The sequence below is a fragment of the Sus scrofa genome, chromosome 4, assembly GCF_000003025.6.
Source record: "Sus scrofa isolate TJ Tabasco breed Duroc chromosome 4, Sscrofa11.1, whole genome shotgun sequence".
Classification (NCBI taxonomy): Eukaryota; Metazoa; Chordata; class Mammalia; order Artiodactyla; family Suidae; genus Sus; species Sus scrofa.
In genome coordinates this window covers 81,212,117-81,228,834 of record NC_010446.5, presented here as the reverse complement: position 1 = coordinate 81,228,834, position 16,718 = coordinate 81,212,117, and the positions used below count along the sequence as shown (strand labels likewise).

Here is a 16,718-nt window from a genome sequence, read left to right as displayed (position 1 = left end):
TGGGTTAACAAATTAACATACTCTTAGGGTTCAGTACTTTTTCCACAGACTAGCCCTTCTGCCAGTTTGTACCCAGTTTTGTGTCCTCCCAACACAACTCCTCTAGCAATCTGATAAAAAACTACTTACCTTCGAGGCTGAGATCAAGTGTTATCTCTTCTCAGTCTTCCCTCACTAGCCCAAAGGAGTTTCTCCTCTGTGTTAGCACTGGCTCGACTTCCACTGTCATTACTTCTAGCCTCCTGTTGCATGTTAATTGTTTGCTTGCATGTTTAGGTAAGGAAATTAGTAATTTCCTCTAATAAAATACAATCCCTAGGCTTTAGGATTGGGAAAGGGGGGCCTCTAATTAGGAAGGGAGGTGGGATTCACCCAACACGACCCTGATGAAATCTAGGTTTATTCCTCTTTAGCCTATGGTCCCCAGATCTTGCCTCCCTTTAGAAGAGGCTCCTCAGGACTCTCTCAAGACTTGAAGTTCAGAGTCAGAAAAATAAAGGCAAGATTTCCTAGCTCTGTGACCAATCTTACAACTTCCGTTTCTGTCTGAAAATCTACCAAGTCACCATCAGAAGACTGGCAATAGGAAATTTCCACCCTTTCTCTTCCCCATCCACTTTCTCCCTTATGCACCCCATTACAGGCATATGGTCTGACTGGAGAACTGAAGAGGACAACCCTCCCAAAACCTGTGCAGTATGCATGACATTCACATGAGCAGTTCACTAGTTGTGTTACTATTTCCACCCTAGATTGGATGATTCCTAAAAATGTAGGATGTATCGTTATATCTTTTTCTTTTTCTTTTTCTTTTTTTTTTTTTTTTTGTCTTTTTGCCTTTTTAGGGCTGCACTGCCGCATATGGAGGATCCCAGGCTAGGAGTCTGATTGGAGCTACAGCTGCTGGCCTACACAACAGCCACAGCAATGCCAGATCCGAGCCCCATCTGCCACCTACACCACAGCTCATAGCAACACCAGATCCTTAACCCACTGAGCGAGGCCAGGGATCGAATCCCCAACCTCATGTTTCCTAGTCAGATTCACTTCTGCTGCGCCATGACGGGAACTCCTCTTTTTCTCTTTATACCCCACTGTCAAACTCAGGGTCTCGCATATGATCAGAAGAGTGGCATTTTCCTTGAGTCTTGGGTGTAGGTTTTTTAAAAGACTGACATTGGAAGTTAGTACCGATACTGATTTAGTGAGTGATTTTTTTCAGTGGTGACTTATTCCACAAAATTATAAGTTAAGGACAGTGCCACAGGACTGGCCTAAATGGCTGACCATCACATTACCATCCAGATCAGCAGAGTTTTGAGAATGCTAGAATGTTAAACCAGCTGGCACCCTGGGACAACAGGTACACCCTGGGACTGTCTCAGGCAAACCGGGAGGTATGGTCACTATAGGTTTAAAGCTCTGCAGTACTGCCCCGAGAACCAAATCTCCAACTGTTGGGAAATGCTCAGGGTACAGCCGGGTCTCTTGGCCACTCCTACAATGCTTGTCCTTGGCCTTTTCCCTGAGTCATATGCCCCTGTTCCTTCACTGTCTTCTCTGCTGGGAGTCACCAGCAATTCCACCTCCAGTCATTGGTTCAAAGGTTCAACTATTGTGCAAATTCCAGGCAATCTCCTGATGCCCTGATTGGTCTTTTTCCTTGGGCTCCACCATCTTGCCTTTCCCAAAACTCGTCCTTGCACTCTAAATCTCAACTGTGATAATTCTGTATACCTCTCGCTATCATTCTTCATTTGGCTCCTTTCCCTCCTACCTTCCTGGATTTGTTTCTTTGTTTGCTGTTTGCTCCTGCTTTCACATCTCTTCTTCCTCTGAGGCTTGGGTCCTCTTCGTCACATACTGTTCTCTTTCCCATTAATTCACTGCTGACCCCTCATACATTAAACCTGACCAAGTCTCTTCATTAACAAAGGAGATGCACCAGTCACTGGAAAAGGGGCATACGGAAGTCACATCTACTTGGGGACTTGTCTGTTCATCACATCCCTTCTGTAAAGAGCCAGGAGAAATGAGATGTCACCAGAAGGGGGTTCACTTACCAAAGAACACAAGAGAAAACTGTACTTACAGGTACTACATGACTTTATTCTATTTGACTTTTTTGGCTTTTTGCCATTTCTTGGGCCACTCGCACAGCATATGGAGGTTCCCAGGCTAGGGGTCTAATCGGAGCTGTAGCCACTCCTTAACCCACGGAGCAAGGCCAGGGATCCAACCCTCAGCCTCATGGTTCCTAGTCGGATTCGGTAACCACTGAGCCACGAGGGGAACTCCTACAAGTACTACATGACTTTAGCAGAAACTGTTAAAGATGGAAATTGACTCTTCTACATGCAGGAAGTACTTGATGAATTCTGGTTGGCATGGGAATGCATTTGGATGTTAGACTAGAGCAGAAATCTGCCTGACGTGCAAGTCCTGGAGAAAATTATGCATGAAGGGACTGGCACCGAGAAAGTGGCTCCTGGAGGGGCTCAGTTCTTCCTATTACCACAATGTTCCTCAAGGTAGAAACTTTACGTGCATGTTTACGAATGACCAAACGGTGAGGCCATCCATCCAAGGTGTCCTTTTTTAAAAACTGCAGAAGAACTGACCTACAGTATATATTGGTTTCTGATGTACAACATAAAGACTCAATGTTTGTATAGGCTGTGAAGTGATCACCCCAATAAGTCTAGTTACCATCTATCTCCATGCAAAGTTACAAAAGTTTTCTTCTTGTGATGAGAAGGTACAAGATTTCCTTTCCTGGCAGCTTTCAAAGTTGCGATGCAATATTATTGACTACAGTCACCACACTGTACACTACCTCCCCAGGACTGACTTATTTTATAACCGGAAGTTTGTACCTCACGATCCCCTTCACCCATTTCACCCAACCCCCAGCCCCCTTCCCCTCTGGCAACCACCAATCTGTTCTCTAGATCTACCCATTTTGTTTTGTTTGTTTGTTTGCTTGCCTTGTGTTTTAGATTAACAAGGAACTATCAGAAAGAGAAATTAAGCAGACAATCCCACTCACAAATGCATCAAAAAGAATAAAACACCTGGGACTAAATTTAACTAAAATGCCTCCTGAGACCAATTATGGGTAGAGTTTAGGCTCTGCCATTTGGCTGTGTCCTTTACTTTTAAGGAATTGGGTATAATGTCTACATGATAATAAGAGAAGGTAGTAAACTAAAATTACCAGAGACATAAAAATATCTAACGATTTTAACTCTAAGTTTATTTCTCTTTACGCCAAACTACACAATTATAGGAGATAGGACAGGAGAGTTTCTGAACTATGTTGGGGGAAGGTTAAGGATAAGATCTTCTTCCCACTCTGGGTAAGACGAAAAGTATTTTAAATGAATTAAACATCAAAATATTTAACGCTTAAAATAACAGCTTGGGGAATTCCGTAGTGGGACAGCAGAAACGAATCTGACTAGTATCCATGAGGATTTGGGTTTGATCCCTGGCCTCACTCAGTGGGTTGGGGATCTAGCCTTGTAGTGAGCTGTGGCAGAGTTTGCTGATGCAGCTGGGATCCCGCATTGCTGTGGCTGTGGCATAGGCTGGCAGCTGTATCTCCGATTCGACCCCTAGCCTGGGAACGTCCACGTGCAGTAGGTGTGACCCTAAAAAGCAGGGGAAAAAAATTAAATAATTAAGTAAAAAGTAAAATAAGGGCTTGAACATATTTCCTGCTAAAGGTAGTAAAGTTTCAGAGCATTAGAACTATGTGTGCCACTCTTCCTAGAAAATGTTCCTCTCTGGGATTTTCCTTAGAAGAGAGCATTTTTTTTTTTAATTATCGTAAAAATACTGGAGAAGCTTGAAAACACCAAAGCATACAGGAAACAGAGTTCAAACTGTGGAAAGCTCAGGGAAGAAAAGCAAATGACTGAAAATATAGCTCATTCTGAAGGTTCTTTAAACACGGGGAGTAGAAAAGCAGTGATAATTTAAAAAGCTGGCACAGAGATTGGTTAATGAGAACATGATGCACCAGTGATCAACAGGTGTGCTTTCAGTTTCTACAATTTATTTCACCTTTTCCACAAAGTTGCCTCTAAAAAATGCCCACCTCCACCCCAAACACCCTTGTTTCGTGTGATTCAAAACAAGTTCAGACTCAAGTTTATAGAAATTCACCAGAAATGATTTAGCCTAGAGGAGCAGAGATCTAGAAGGCTTTTGAGCTACAGGATATTTTTGAGACACATAAAGGGAATTGGGGGTTAAGGACTTGAGGTTTTCTCTGTTAGGTTGTGGGTTCCGTCCCTGGCCTTGCTCAGTGGGTTAAGGATCTGGCGTCGCTTAGGTCACAGATGAGGCTGTGATCCAGTGTTGCTGTGGCTGGGGCACAGGCTGGCAGGCAGCTGCAGCTCCAATTTGACCCCTGGCCTGGGAATTTCCATATGTGGCAGGTGTGGCCCTGTGGCAATAAAAGGAAAAAAATAGACACACATAAAGAATGTGGTCCGGCCTTGACCTTTCCTCATTAACAGAAGGAGGATAGTATTTTGTTCCCCATTTTAGTTGATTAAATCAATTTCTCAGAGAGAGTGGCTTTTTTTGTTCTGGGGGTTGTTTTGCTTTTTTTTTGTTTGTTTTTTGGGGTTTTTGTTTGTTTGTTTGTTTGTTTGTTTTTGTGTTTTAGGGCGACGGCCATGGCATATAGAAATTCCCAGGCTAGGTTTGAATCAGCTTCTGGCCTATGGCACAGCCACTGCCATGCAGGATCTAAGCCCCGTCTACGACCTACACCTCAGGTCACAGCACCACCGGATCCTTAACCCAGTGACCAAGGACAGGGATCAAACCCAAACCTCTTGGTTACTAGTTGGGTTCGTTTCCACTGCACCATAAGGGGAACTCCCGAGGGTGGGTTTTTGCTACATGTTCTGAGGCATGTTGACTTCTCTGTAGCCTCAAATCTGAAAGATGACCCCTCTGGTTGAATGACTGTGGTTCATCATGTAGGGTCCAGGAGTGGAACCTCACTGGTGGTTGGAAATTTCAGAGGAGGCTGAGGAAATTGCTGGAGCAACACTCATGCTATATGGCTAACTGGATATGTTAGGAGGCTTTGGGGATTGTGCCGATGCTGCTGTGCCACTCGGACAGCTAAAGACCCTCTGAGACTGCTGGACGGAGTGACAGGAACAAGTTTCAGTAGCCATCCACCTTCACTGCTCACGCTGACAGCCTTCAGTGCAGTGGCCAGAGAGCGGGCAGAGGAGGTCACATGGGAATACTTGGCTCTGTAGCTCATCCCCAGGGTCAAACCTTTCCTTTGAGTCCACCTGCTGCCCCCTAAGATTACTAAGACCTCATTCCATCTAGGTGTGCTGGTTACCCCAGTCAGAGAGGCTGTGAATCACCTTGAGAGAAAAAGAAGAAAGGCATCATCTCTCACAGCCCCCACTTCCTGCACTTGGTGGATGTCCCGTGATTCTCTGGATGCGCATCAGTTTATCGCCCATTTTCCAGTATCTCACCTGTCAGAAAGCTGTGGAGGCTGGTAGGACTAAGCACAGGGCCACTAGGAAGTGCTGAGGGGGCAGAAGGAGCTGCAAACAGCCCTGTCCCACTTGCCCCATCGTGTTCTCTAACCCGAGGCTGAATCTGCCTGGAGGCAGAGTGGTTTTTCCTTTGCACGAAGGCACCAAGCAGTCCAGCAGCTCCATGGCTGGGGCACTTGGGGTTCCATGAGACTGAGTACCTCGGATTTGACTGCAAAGGCAAGCCTTCAAGCTGATTTTTTTCCATCCCATCGGCATACACCACGGAAAAACATAGCCACAGCATGCCCTTCCTTGCATGTTTTGACTTGTTTTTCAGGTGCTTCACTTTGCTGTACTTCACAAATACATTGTTTTCAACAAATTGAAGGTGTGTTCCGTTTCTGATAGTGAGACAGCACATGCAAACCTTCATTGGAAGTTTAAGAAGAGTTGAGGCTGGGTATAATCCCACACAGACTTTTCTCATTAATTTGACTTTCTCTCTCTCCCCAACAGAAATAGATTATGGATATCTAGATATTGATACAGACATTGAGTGAGAGAGAAGCAGTTTCAAACTAATGACTAATATTAGAGAGTGTCCTTTCGCTGGAAAAAAGTGGAAGATATTACTGCTACTATATTAGGTATTAAAGGCAAATTATATAATTTAATCTTTAAAACACACTTCAGGATGGGCTTTTTATCCTCAACTAATATAAGGAGCTTGCTACTACTTCTGAAGTTCACTTAATTGAATCAAAGTCCTTTATTCCTTTGTTAAATATCATAGCTGTCTTGGCCACTAATCCTGTTTTCTAAGGGGTAATAGTTGTCCTTTTTTGCATGCTTTGGCATTGCAGAGCATTAAGATTGAAGAGGAATGCATCTTGTAAATTCTTTTGTAAAAACTAAGTCACATACAGGCTGTGTTCTGCCTTTAATCTTACCATTTTTCATAGGAACTATGTGCCTGTACTCTTAGTTCGTTTTCCACTGCCCCAGAGCCTCTCTGACTTCAGCTGAGAAAATGAGGGTGAGGGTGACAAATGCCTTCATGCTGACCAGGAGCTAATGCTCTTCCTTTGTAATATTTTTTTATTGCTTCTTAATCCTTTAATTAGACGAAGTCCTTCAGAAGGAAGCACAGTTCACTGTTACCAAAGGAAGTAAAGAGCAAATGCAGACTGTGGTGGACCTTCACACACGTGCGCGCGCGCACACACACACACACACACACGAATATGAAGAAACATAGTTCATGAAGGTCTCAGAGTCTAAAAGAAATGTACTGTTTATGAGAGCCATGACTTGGAACATTAAGCAGCTCTGGGAATGGGATGTGGGACAATGTGGCGGGGGCGAGACACGGCAGGGGTCGGGCATGTCGGGAACTGTGCGCCTGGGAGCCCCGCTGATTGAGCCCGAGGAGCTGGCGCGGTAGCCCGGGTGGCAGAGGGGTCGGGAGGCCCTGGCTCAGAGATTTACTCAGAATCTTTCTTTTTCTTCTTTTTCACTGGCGTTTCATCTAGCATACCAGCCACTGCTGCCTCAATTGGCTTTGGTAGCTTTTTCTTTTCTTTCCTTCTTCTGGGCTTCAGGGGAAAGTCCTGGTCACTGAGTACCTCCCTGCTACCCTCTCCGTCCTCAGCGGAGACACCAGAATTCTCGTCCCCTGCTACCCTCTCCGTCCTCAGCGGAGACACCAGAATTCTCGTCCCTGCCAGGGTCTCCGAGCTGCCACTCAGCTCGGGCTCTCTTCTTCTTGGCCTTGGGCTGGGTGCCGTTTTCCACACTTTTGTCTTTCGTCTCTTTCTTTCTCTTCTTTCCCCTTTTGCTCCGCAGGGGGGTCTCTGAAACACCTGGCCCCTCAGCGGTGTCCTGCAGCTTGTTCTTTTGCTCTGCCATGCGCTTGGCAAAGTACTCGTGGATGGTGAAGGCAATGGTGGTCATGGTGGAGGTGTCAGTCCCCTCTGGAGTGGCGGGGCTGGACGTCTCCTCAGGAGTCTTCTTCTGCCTTTTTCCAAAAAGGCAGTCAAGATTTGTTTTGCTCTGAGATGAGAGATCCTTCCCCTTTGGGAATTTCATATAATGAACACGGTTTTTGGAGATTTTGAACTTCTCTTCAAGGCTGAAAGATTTCTTTCCTTGTTGTCTGAGGAGTCTGCTGTTTCCTGCCCATGGCAAGTGTTCAGTGCAGCCAGAAGCTGGTTAAAATCATCTTGATGAGCAATCCAGTTGTCTTCATTATTGATCGTAGCTCCAAGTCCCAGGTGGTTGTTTTTAACTTGAACTTTGATATGATCTGTGGCTCCTTGCTCCTGAGCCCCTAAACCCTTTCCTTTAGACCATCCCATCTTCTCTAGCATTCTCTGGCCAAACTTGGAGTCATTACTCCATGCAGTGTTTCTTGGATCCACAGCCCGCTTCTGCTTCCGCCGATGCTCAGCCAGCATCGACATGTCGCAGAGCCTGTGACGCCAAGGGCTTCGGAACCTGAGCGACTTCGGCTCCGGTGCGTCCGACTTACTGAGAACCTACTGTAATATTTTCTTTGATATTTAGATTACGCAGCTGTTTGTTATTATTGTAATTTTTACTGTTTATTTCAAATAGATTATTAATCCTTCCCCTGTAAAAGCACTTCACTTTGACAACTTCCTATGTAGATGATGAAGCTATGAAGCTACTTTTAAGGGTTATCTGAGTTCACTTTTAATTCCTTGAGAAACCAGCAGTCAGAATCGCGAGACTATCTAATGGTGATAAATGTACCGTGGCTTTTCCCCAACCATCCTGGTTGTCTAGAAGCTGCTTCCTGGGACTCCAATAAAGGATTGTTTTATGGCACAGAGAACTTTCTCTGCTGGCTGCACCCAAGTTAGGATGGTCATTTTGAATGGGCACTTTTTACCCAGAGAAAAGCCTTACTGTCAGCAAGCTCAATGCCACCATAACACAGTGCAAATTCAGGAAATTCTGGCTGAGGTGGAGGCAAATTTATGTTGTCACATAATTTCTTTGCTATTTCTTTTTTTAAAATATTTTTTAAGCTATAATAAAACCTGAATAAAACACTGTGGAGGGTGCTGAAATGTGAAAGCATATTTTGTCCTCTAGCTGAGCAGCTGAACCCAATTCCTCTGAGGGCAGTACAGTACATGTGTCATTGACAATTGCATTTGACAAAGGAAGTATGTCAGCCCCGTTCTGCATGGAGGCATCTCCCACCCATATGCAACTGAGTCTTTAGAAACAAATTTACAAGATGCACTATCCTTCAAACTTAGTGCTCTGTAATGCCGAAGCATCCAAAAAGGACAACTTAGAAATTACAAGGTGAAGTGAGGGAGAGGGTTGTGGAAAGACAGAATGGGGTTTGGCCTTGGGGAGTGAAATTTCTGGAATCTAGATTTCTTCAAGTTCTGAACTAGGATTTGTAAACTATAAAGTCACAGACCTGATTTTTAACAAAAGGGTACAAGGCTTCCTATTTGATTGAGAAAACAGGATGACTAAATACCAATGAGAATTCATGAACATAATTCCCATTTATACACAGGAATCATGTAGAAGGAACCATCATAAGGGCTCAATATTAACTATTATCCTTAAAAAAATTGATAGGGCAATACTACCATAAACCATTTCACAGTTGGAAAAGTGAATTTTAACTCAAGCATTGACTCCAATGCTCATTATCTTAACATGTGTCTCTTTAAAAAATTATTTACATGAGAAAGTGTACTATGCACACTTTTCCTGAATTTAAGTTCATAATTTTATCTCAAGTCTCTTTTGCTGCCAGCTATCCAGGGTGTGTCCCTGTTAGGCCATTTGCCACCTCCAAAATTATCCTCAATGCCCAGGATTATCTATTTCCCAGGATTGGGCTTCTGCAGGCTGAAACTGTGCCCTAAGCCCCTGTTCAGGGCCTGTGTCGGTTCTACTCCTAGACAGGCCTCCAGATGACACCTGTTTGCGTGTCTAATTCATCTTGGAACTGAGAGTTATCTTTTGTCTCAAAATCATTGATACTATTGTCATGGGATTCTATCCAATGCTTTGTACCTGAATTAGCAAAATATGCTATCAGGGCCTATTCTACCTTATCTAGTTGGTAGGTCTGGAGTAGCTGTGACATTGCAGTAATGGCATCCTAGGTACATGCACTGGGACTACATGTCCTCTCAGTAGCTGCACCTGAGCATTTACCTGATGGAATACAAATTATCTGATTATAAATGGCTTTCTTCATATTGTGTGTGTGTGTGTATACATGACATATATATATGACATATATGCATTAGGGATTTATGTATAATACAAATAATTGTTAATGATAGGTATAAGTAAAAAAGTTTCTAAATGTGTATGCCTTTAGAATTAACAGCACAGTGATCAGCCAGGCACTTCATGTGAACAGAAATTAACAAACACACTCAAACTTGAGGTAAGAAATGGCAGATTTTCCAGGGAACAAATTTATATGCCAAAGGCAATAGAAAGGTCAAATAAAATGAAAGTGTAGAACAGAAAACTGTCCCACAAAATGATTTCCTAGATCGCTTCTGATGTTTAGGAACACTATTTTCTCAGTCTCACCTAGCAAGTACAACGTGGCTAATACAGTTGGTCTCTTAAGTTGGATAAACAAACTTAAACAAACATTGTAACTTCAGGAAAAAAATAATAGCAAAGCAGAAATCAAATATTCATAACGAAGTCTTCATTATTCTGTTTATTTAGGAAACAATGGACATTAACTGGGGTATTTAAAAGTCATTTCAATTAGGAATCTCTTTAGTCCTTCATCAATTATTTCGAGTGTTCTAGTCTCAAATACATTCCTTTCCTCTATAAACTTCTGAAAGAGATGAATACCTCCACCCACCCCAAAATAATGTGCTTTGCTGGCCATAAGCACCCGACCATTTTTACCTAACAATCTAACGAATGTTTGGTGCAAAGGACCATAATAATCAGGATTGTAAATGGTTTCTGAGGTAAGAATGAGATCATATTTTTCAAAGAGTTCTTCCCTGCTTAGTACAAGCTTACAAAACTCAGACCATTCCCCAGAAAAGAACCGGCATTTACATAATTCTTGTGCTACTTTTGATTTTCTGCATCTTTTCACATCTGGCTCATTTAGGTCATTTTCTTCATCTTCCAAAGTGGAGTTAGCCACTACGTTAGGTAAAGTTACTTCATCAATCACCACACTGTTATAATCTTGAAAATGAATTTCTTTGGCCCCTCCCTTGAATGCCATTATACCCAGCAACCCTGAACCACAACCAAGGTCCAACACTTTTTTCCCAGCAAATTTCACTTTGGCCTTTGTAAAATAGGCCAGGAGGTCAAAGGTACACTCCCAGATTTTTAAACCTCCTTCATAAACACCTGTAATCAGATCAGAGTGAGAAGAAAAGCTTTTTGAAATGATGTTTTCTCCAGAAAAGTTATCTTTCAAAAGGATGGTTTTCACTACTGATATGTTAACATGCTGAAGGCCTGGTAATGTTTCTATGACTTTACTTTCTAACACTTTCTTTAAATCTTTAGGCAGAGCATGTTCTTTGGCAACTCTCAAGCAGGGCTTTTTTTCATATGGCTCCAGGTTACTTAAACTGTTCGTTCCATTGAGTGAGTGGTCTGTGTCTTGAGAGGGAGCTGCATTTCCCCCTGACTGATGTTCCCACAAAAGATCCTGAAGCAAGTCAAACTGTTCTGTAGAAGATTTTTTATCACTGTGTTTACCTTTTTGTCTTTCTGAGACTGAAGACTCTTTAGAGAAATCCAGGGCCAAAGCTCCATCTTCAAGGGGTATTAATTCATCTTCCAGATGGTCTTCTATTGTGAAATTAAACTGAAAAGGCATTCTCTCATTAAGTGCACACAATCCTTAAACTCAAAGGAAGATTCTTCAACTTCTGGATAGAACTGATGACACGCACAAAACCCTGCCTCAATTATTTAGTTAATTTTGTTGGAGGCCTACTTCTCTTTAGCTGCTTATACACAGTTACAAATATTTAGGGATATTTCCAGATGATTTTTTAGAGGTCTTTACTCTTCTTTCAATTTAGCTCTAGATGGGGAAAAAAAAAAAAAAAAAAAAAAAAAGGAAATTGTTATTAAAAAGCAAAATGACACATTTGGTTTACACCTAATATTCAATAGCCCCCAGTCCCCAGCCCCACCCCCAACCAGCTGCCTTTTCTATGAATGCTGTGGAGGGAGATGAAGACATTTGGAAACGTACACACTCTTCAGGGTTCAAAAGCTGGAAAAAAGAATAAACTATAAAAACAAACAAAATGACAACAGCGGCAACAACTAGAAATAACAGAAGTACAAAATTCTCAGGCATCATCCGTCATAACCTTGCCCAAACATATTTATTTCCCAAACAGCCAGAATCTCTTCACTTCAGTCTGTTACAGTTTCGAGTAACGACTTCAAGCCTATACTTGGTAAATGAGCGTCCTTTTAAAAAAACATGCACAGGTATACTCTGGTGTGTGTAAATTCATACAAATGACCTCACTACAAACATTCAGCGGCCATCTGCAGCTCTAAGGGTATGGGAGTCGGGTACCTGTGGAGAAATTAGTAAAGATCACTTTGACACAAAATAAGGGCACTGAGCTAGGTGAAGAGGCCCGTAGAAAATGGGAGGAACTTTATCGAGACTCTTCTCTGCATCTACCTATTGTGCAGACACTTAATACATACCAACTGCTTCGATCTGCACAACAATTCTGGCAGGTGGGGTCTTTATCCTCATTACTTATGATATACAGGGAAGGATCACACATTAAGTGAGTAGTTTCTGCTTCCCTACACCGCAGGGCTTGGGGTCATTTCCGGCTGCAGGTCCCGGGTCAAACCCAACTCCAGACGTGCAATCTCAAAGCCCCAAGGGACGGAGGATAGCAAATCTAGGGACTCACATCCCCCTCCCCCATCTCCAGCGTTTCAAAGCAACACTAACGTGATCCAGACCTGGGGAAGCTCGCCCGCCCGCAGGTTCGCAGCTCACCGGGTGGGAGAACTCCAGCCAGACCCTCCAGACTGAAAGTGCACACCAGTGAGTTGAGTCCTCCTCAGGCCAGACAAACCCGACTCTCTTCCCAGACGTGTTCTTCCTGGACTCACCAAGGAAAGGCGCGCGCTTGCTCTCTATGGTTTTGGCTCGCAAGGCCTGCCGGGACGGTGGGGGTTTCCGGTCTTGGCTTTGGCGGGAGCGCTTGGAAGCTTTGGTAGTAGAGCTAAACGATGTCTCAGGAACGGGCGGTCCCAGCGAGCGCGGTTGCCCTGGAAGAATTAAGTAGCTGGCCGGAGGAGGTCTGCCGCCGGGAACTGCCGTCTGTCCTGCCTCGGCTCCTTATATCCTTCATTGTCACTTCTACTTAGGGTTGTGGGGCGGGTCTTCACTTTCCCTCCTGTGCCTCATCCCGGCTCCCGGGGGCCGTGTTGTGTTCCTGCGGCTTCAACCCTCTTGCTTTCTTTGTTGCTAAGCGAGATAAATAAGCGAGGGAATGAAAAGCAGGAAAGAGTCGTAGGTACCGAGGCCGAAGTCATGCCTGGCTTTGGCCCTGGAAGGACTCGCAGAGGTGTTGTGCCAGTGATTTTGGCAGTGGATGTGGCGTTTTCTTCCATTCCGCTGGGCCTTTGCGTTGTGCTGTACCTGCAATTAAGTGTGACTTCTGCATGGGGGGAGCGGGGGAGGCAAGGACTCAGACTTGAGAGGTAAGCTGAGCTGACTCTGAAGGTAGTAGAGAGAGGAGATACTCTGAGGTCTTACCTCTAAAATGGGTGATGAAAATGAATACTCTCCTCACTATTGTGAGAATCAAATTGAAGGACGTAGTTCTCCCATGATGCCAAGTCTGTAAAAGATGTTAAGTAAATAAAAGTGTTCTTCCCCTCCCATTTTCGAACCTTTTTTCCTTTATTGCTGGGGAATAGGAGTTGCTTTCTTGGTCATTAGCTTTGATCAGCTGGGTTTGAGGTATTTAAGGCCTGCGTTGTCCAGGTGCGGATTATTTTTAATCAGGCTAATCCTGTTTTGGTTGTAATGTGCTTGAAGTCCTAGCCCTTCATGTTAAAGGATAATTTTTGTTTATTTCTTAAACAGCTTTGAGGACATAAAACTTCATAAGAATACACTCAAAAAAAAAAAAAAAAAAACCCTTCACTTTAGAGAGTCTGAATACTGCACAAATACTTTACAGTAGAGGCCAAATGTAAATATTGCTGTCACATCGAAGTCATTCTCCTGGGCATTGCCATAGGTACCAAAGCCTTTTCTTAGTCCTTATGTAGGTATGGAATTGCTGTCCTAAAGGAATTTGGCTTGGAAAACAAATAGTCGTCCTCCTCATCTGTTACTACATGCATAATATGTACCAGGGAGGGTATTAATCTTTGGGGGAACAGAGAAAAGGAACATGGTTCCTCTTTCACCCCTTGAGGTTATAGGGAGATTTCAGTAATTGAAAATCAACATCCCACTTGGTTTTGCATCTTAAACTTAACCCAAACATGTTCTTTCCCCAACTTTCTTCATCTATATAAATGATTTCTCAAGCCAAAACCTTCAATCTTCTCTTTATCACATCCAGTCAGCATTTCTTTTGTTTCTGACTTTTTTTTTTTTTTTTCCCTTTACTTTTTAGGGCCCTAGGTGCAGCACATAGAAAGAAAAATAATAATTCTCTTACTCATGTCCTCTTATTATCCATTCTCCAAAAGAAGTTCAGAGTGGAAAACACTGTGTAATTCCCCAGGCTTCTTAACAAATTAGTAATAAAATCTAAACTTTTACCTTCAAGGCTCCTCAGGTTTTAAGCTTTGTCCTTCTCTCCCAACTGCCTCACTCTATTTGATCCACAAGTACAGGAAGCCTTTTTATTTTTTAAAAAATTTTTATTTATTTATTTATTTTTGCTTTTTAGGGCCACACCCATGGCATATGGAGGTTCCCAGGCTAGAGGTCGAATCCAAGCTACAGCTGCTGGCCTACGCCAGATCCTTAACCCACTGAACGAGGCCAACGGTTGAACCCACAAACTCATGGTTCCGGTTGGATGCGTTTCTGCTGCACCATGACAGGAACTCCAGAAAGCCTTTTTAAACCACCCTCCAGTGGCTTCTTAACAAGTTAGTAATCTAAACTTTTATCTTCAAGGCTTCTCATCTTTTAAGCTTTGTCCTTCTCTCCTAACTACCTCACTACATTAGATCCACAAGTACAGGAAGCTCAGCCAGCTCAGGATCTTCATGTTTGCTGATTTCTTGAGCCTCGTTCTTCCAGCCTTTTGTTCATCTCATTCAGGCCCCGGCTCAAATGTAACCTCAGTGGTCCTTTTGCAGAGCTCTCAATCTTAGGTGGTTCCCCCAAACCCAGTCTGTAATGCTTATCACATTGCTCTATTCAGTTTTCTGAAGAAAAATTATCATTAATAGAAATTGTCTTCTTTACTTTCTTTTTTGCTTTTCCTCACTATATGAAGTTCACAAATGCAGGGATTTTGTTTTCACTGTATTGTTTCCAGCTCCTAGAATAGTGCCTGGCACATAGGAAGCATTCGGTGAAGGGCTAAGAAAAGAAATTGTCTTGTTTTAAAACTGCCTGGAAGTCTCATTAGTTAATTTTTTTTTCCAGTTTGTGGTTTTATTTTATCTTCAACACTTTCAACAAATGAAAGAAGTTTTCAGTAAATCCACAATCATAACACCTTAACTAATTATTTTCTTGTTTTGCCTTTTACACATTATTTTCCAGTTGTTACCTGAATGCCTACATAATCATGACTTATGCTTAATTTTGGACAAGGCTAGAATTTTTTTTGACCTTTACTGAAATTTTTCCATGAAGCACGTTCTACTTTACCAAACTAAAATGAGTTAATGACTATATTTTGATTGCAGCTATAAAATACATATATGCAAATTAAGATTTCAGAAGAAAAATCGATTCTTGTATTACTGTGACAGGGAATGATTTATTCATTTTTTTAATTGACACATAAAGCTTATTTTTGTAGTAAAACATTTCTAAAAATTATTCTTGATGTTATGAAAGTGTATAGTTTATAGTATGATTATTGTTAACTTTTGTAATGAACACAAGATAACTTGTTATCACATGTTTGTAAGCTCCTATTGCAAAAGAGCTCCAGTCTGGTAAGGTGGTAAGATAGATATGCTAGTAACATGAAAAGGAGGTAGGTAGTGATCAATACTTAAGCCAGGTGCAAATAAAGTCCTGTAGAAATACCGAGGAGGAAGAAATGTCTGTTTCAGGAACCAGAAATCCATGGATTATTATAGACTGTTTCTCATCTGTAAAAAATATGTCATAACTATACATGGTTTGTAAATACAAGTTTATACCTGTGCAATTTTAAAAATGTTTCCTTAAAATATTTTCATTATATTGTTTGTTTACTCAATAAACATTTAAGTTTTTTAAAGCAAAATTAAGCGAGTAATTTGAGTCTAATATCAGTCTCTTAGTGATCATTGCTTAAATGTCAAGAATGGTCCTTTGAAACTCTGTTCTCAGTAGTGAACATCTTATTACCGTAATACTGATATTTTCCTTAATTTTTTTACTCTATGTATCAGCATTCTGACAATTGGATTGAGCATATTCGTAAGTAAAATTAATTTATGATTACTTTGGTGTCATTATACCTGAGTACCACATATCTCAATACAGTTTTGTATGCCCTATTTAAAGGGAGTTTAATTATTTCACTTTAAATTCCCTACTTAAAGGGATTTTAATTATTCATCATGGAAAGTTTGTATCATACAGAAAAACAGAAAAGGTAATATAACAGTCATTAATCTAGTATGTTTAAGATTTTGACATAGAACATTCTCATTTTGATTTTATATGTCAGCCTATTTATTATTCTTTGTATACATATTATATATATATTAATGTTGAAATTATACTATTTGGAACCTTTTTCTTTTTACCTTAGAGTATTGTGAACAATTTATCATGGTTTTAAACTATTTCTAGCAATCACTTTATAGCAGATCCTATTCAGCAGTTGTACCCATATCCATTAAACTGTCCTTAATCGCTGGACATATAGATTGATTTTTTTTGTTTGTTTTTTTTAAACTTGACTATTATTTCATGTTATTCAATTTTTAGTGGTTTCT

General features: G+C 41.8%; 2 protein-coding genes and 1 pseudogene across 5 annotated transcripts in view; 1 reads left to right on the top strand and 2 right to left on the bottom strand.

Annotated features, from left to right (window-relative positions):
- LOC110260297 lies at positions 6,619-10,097 on the bottom strand (annotated as a pseudogene).
- On the bottom strand, positions 10,240-12,728 carry METTL18 (methyltransferase like 18). 3 transcript variants are annotated; one of them, XM_021089436.1, is made up of 2 exons: positions 12,574-12,728; positions 10,240-11,619 (listed from the first exon to the last, which is right to left on the bottom strand). In XM_021089436.1, the coding sequence occupies exon 2, from the start codon at positions 11,407-11,409 to the stop codon at positions 10,288-10,290; it is 1,122 nt and encodes a 373-aa protein (XP_020945095.1). In that variant the 5' UTR covers positions 11,410-11,619; positions 12,574-12,728; the 3' UTR covers positions 10,240-10,287. The 3 variants fall into 3 exon arrangements, with proteins under 3 accessions (XP_020945095.1, XP_020945094.1, XP_013852241.2); XM_021089435.1 differs by having other exon boundaries at positions 12,537-12,690; XM_013996787.2 differs by lacking the exon at positions 12,574-12,728 and adding an exon at positions 12,267-12,522.
- Positions 12,741-16,718, top strand: part of C4H1orf112 (chromosome 4 C1orf112 homolog) — a 41,184-nt gene continuing 37,206 nt past the window's right edge. The window contains exons 1-2 of one of the 2 annotated variants that reach the window (XM_001928004.6): positions 12,741-12,920; positions 16,155-16,194. In XM_001928004.6, the coding sequence (XP_001928039.4) occupies positions 12,810-12,920; positions 16,155-16,194 (151 nt within the window). In that variant the 5' untranslated portion in view covers positions 12,741-12,809. The remainder of the gene's footprint in view (positions 12,921-16,154; positions 16,195-16,718) is intronic. The other variant, XM_021089430.1, reaches the window with a different exon arrangement.

Coding starts and splice junctions, on each gene's coding strand:
- METTL18 (XM_021089436.1), bottom strand. CDS start 11,409: ATGCCTTTTCAGTTTAATTTCACAATAGAAGACCATCTGGAAGATGAA.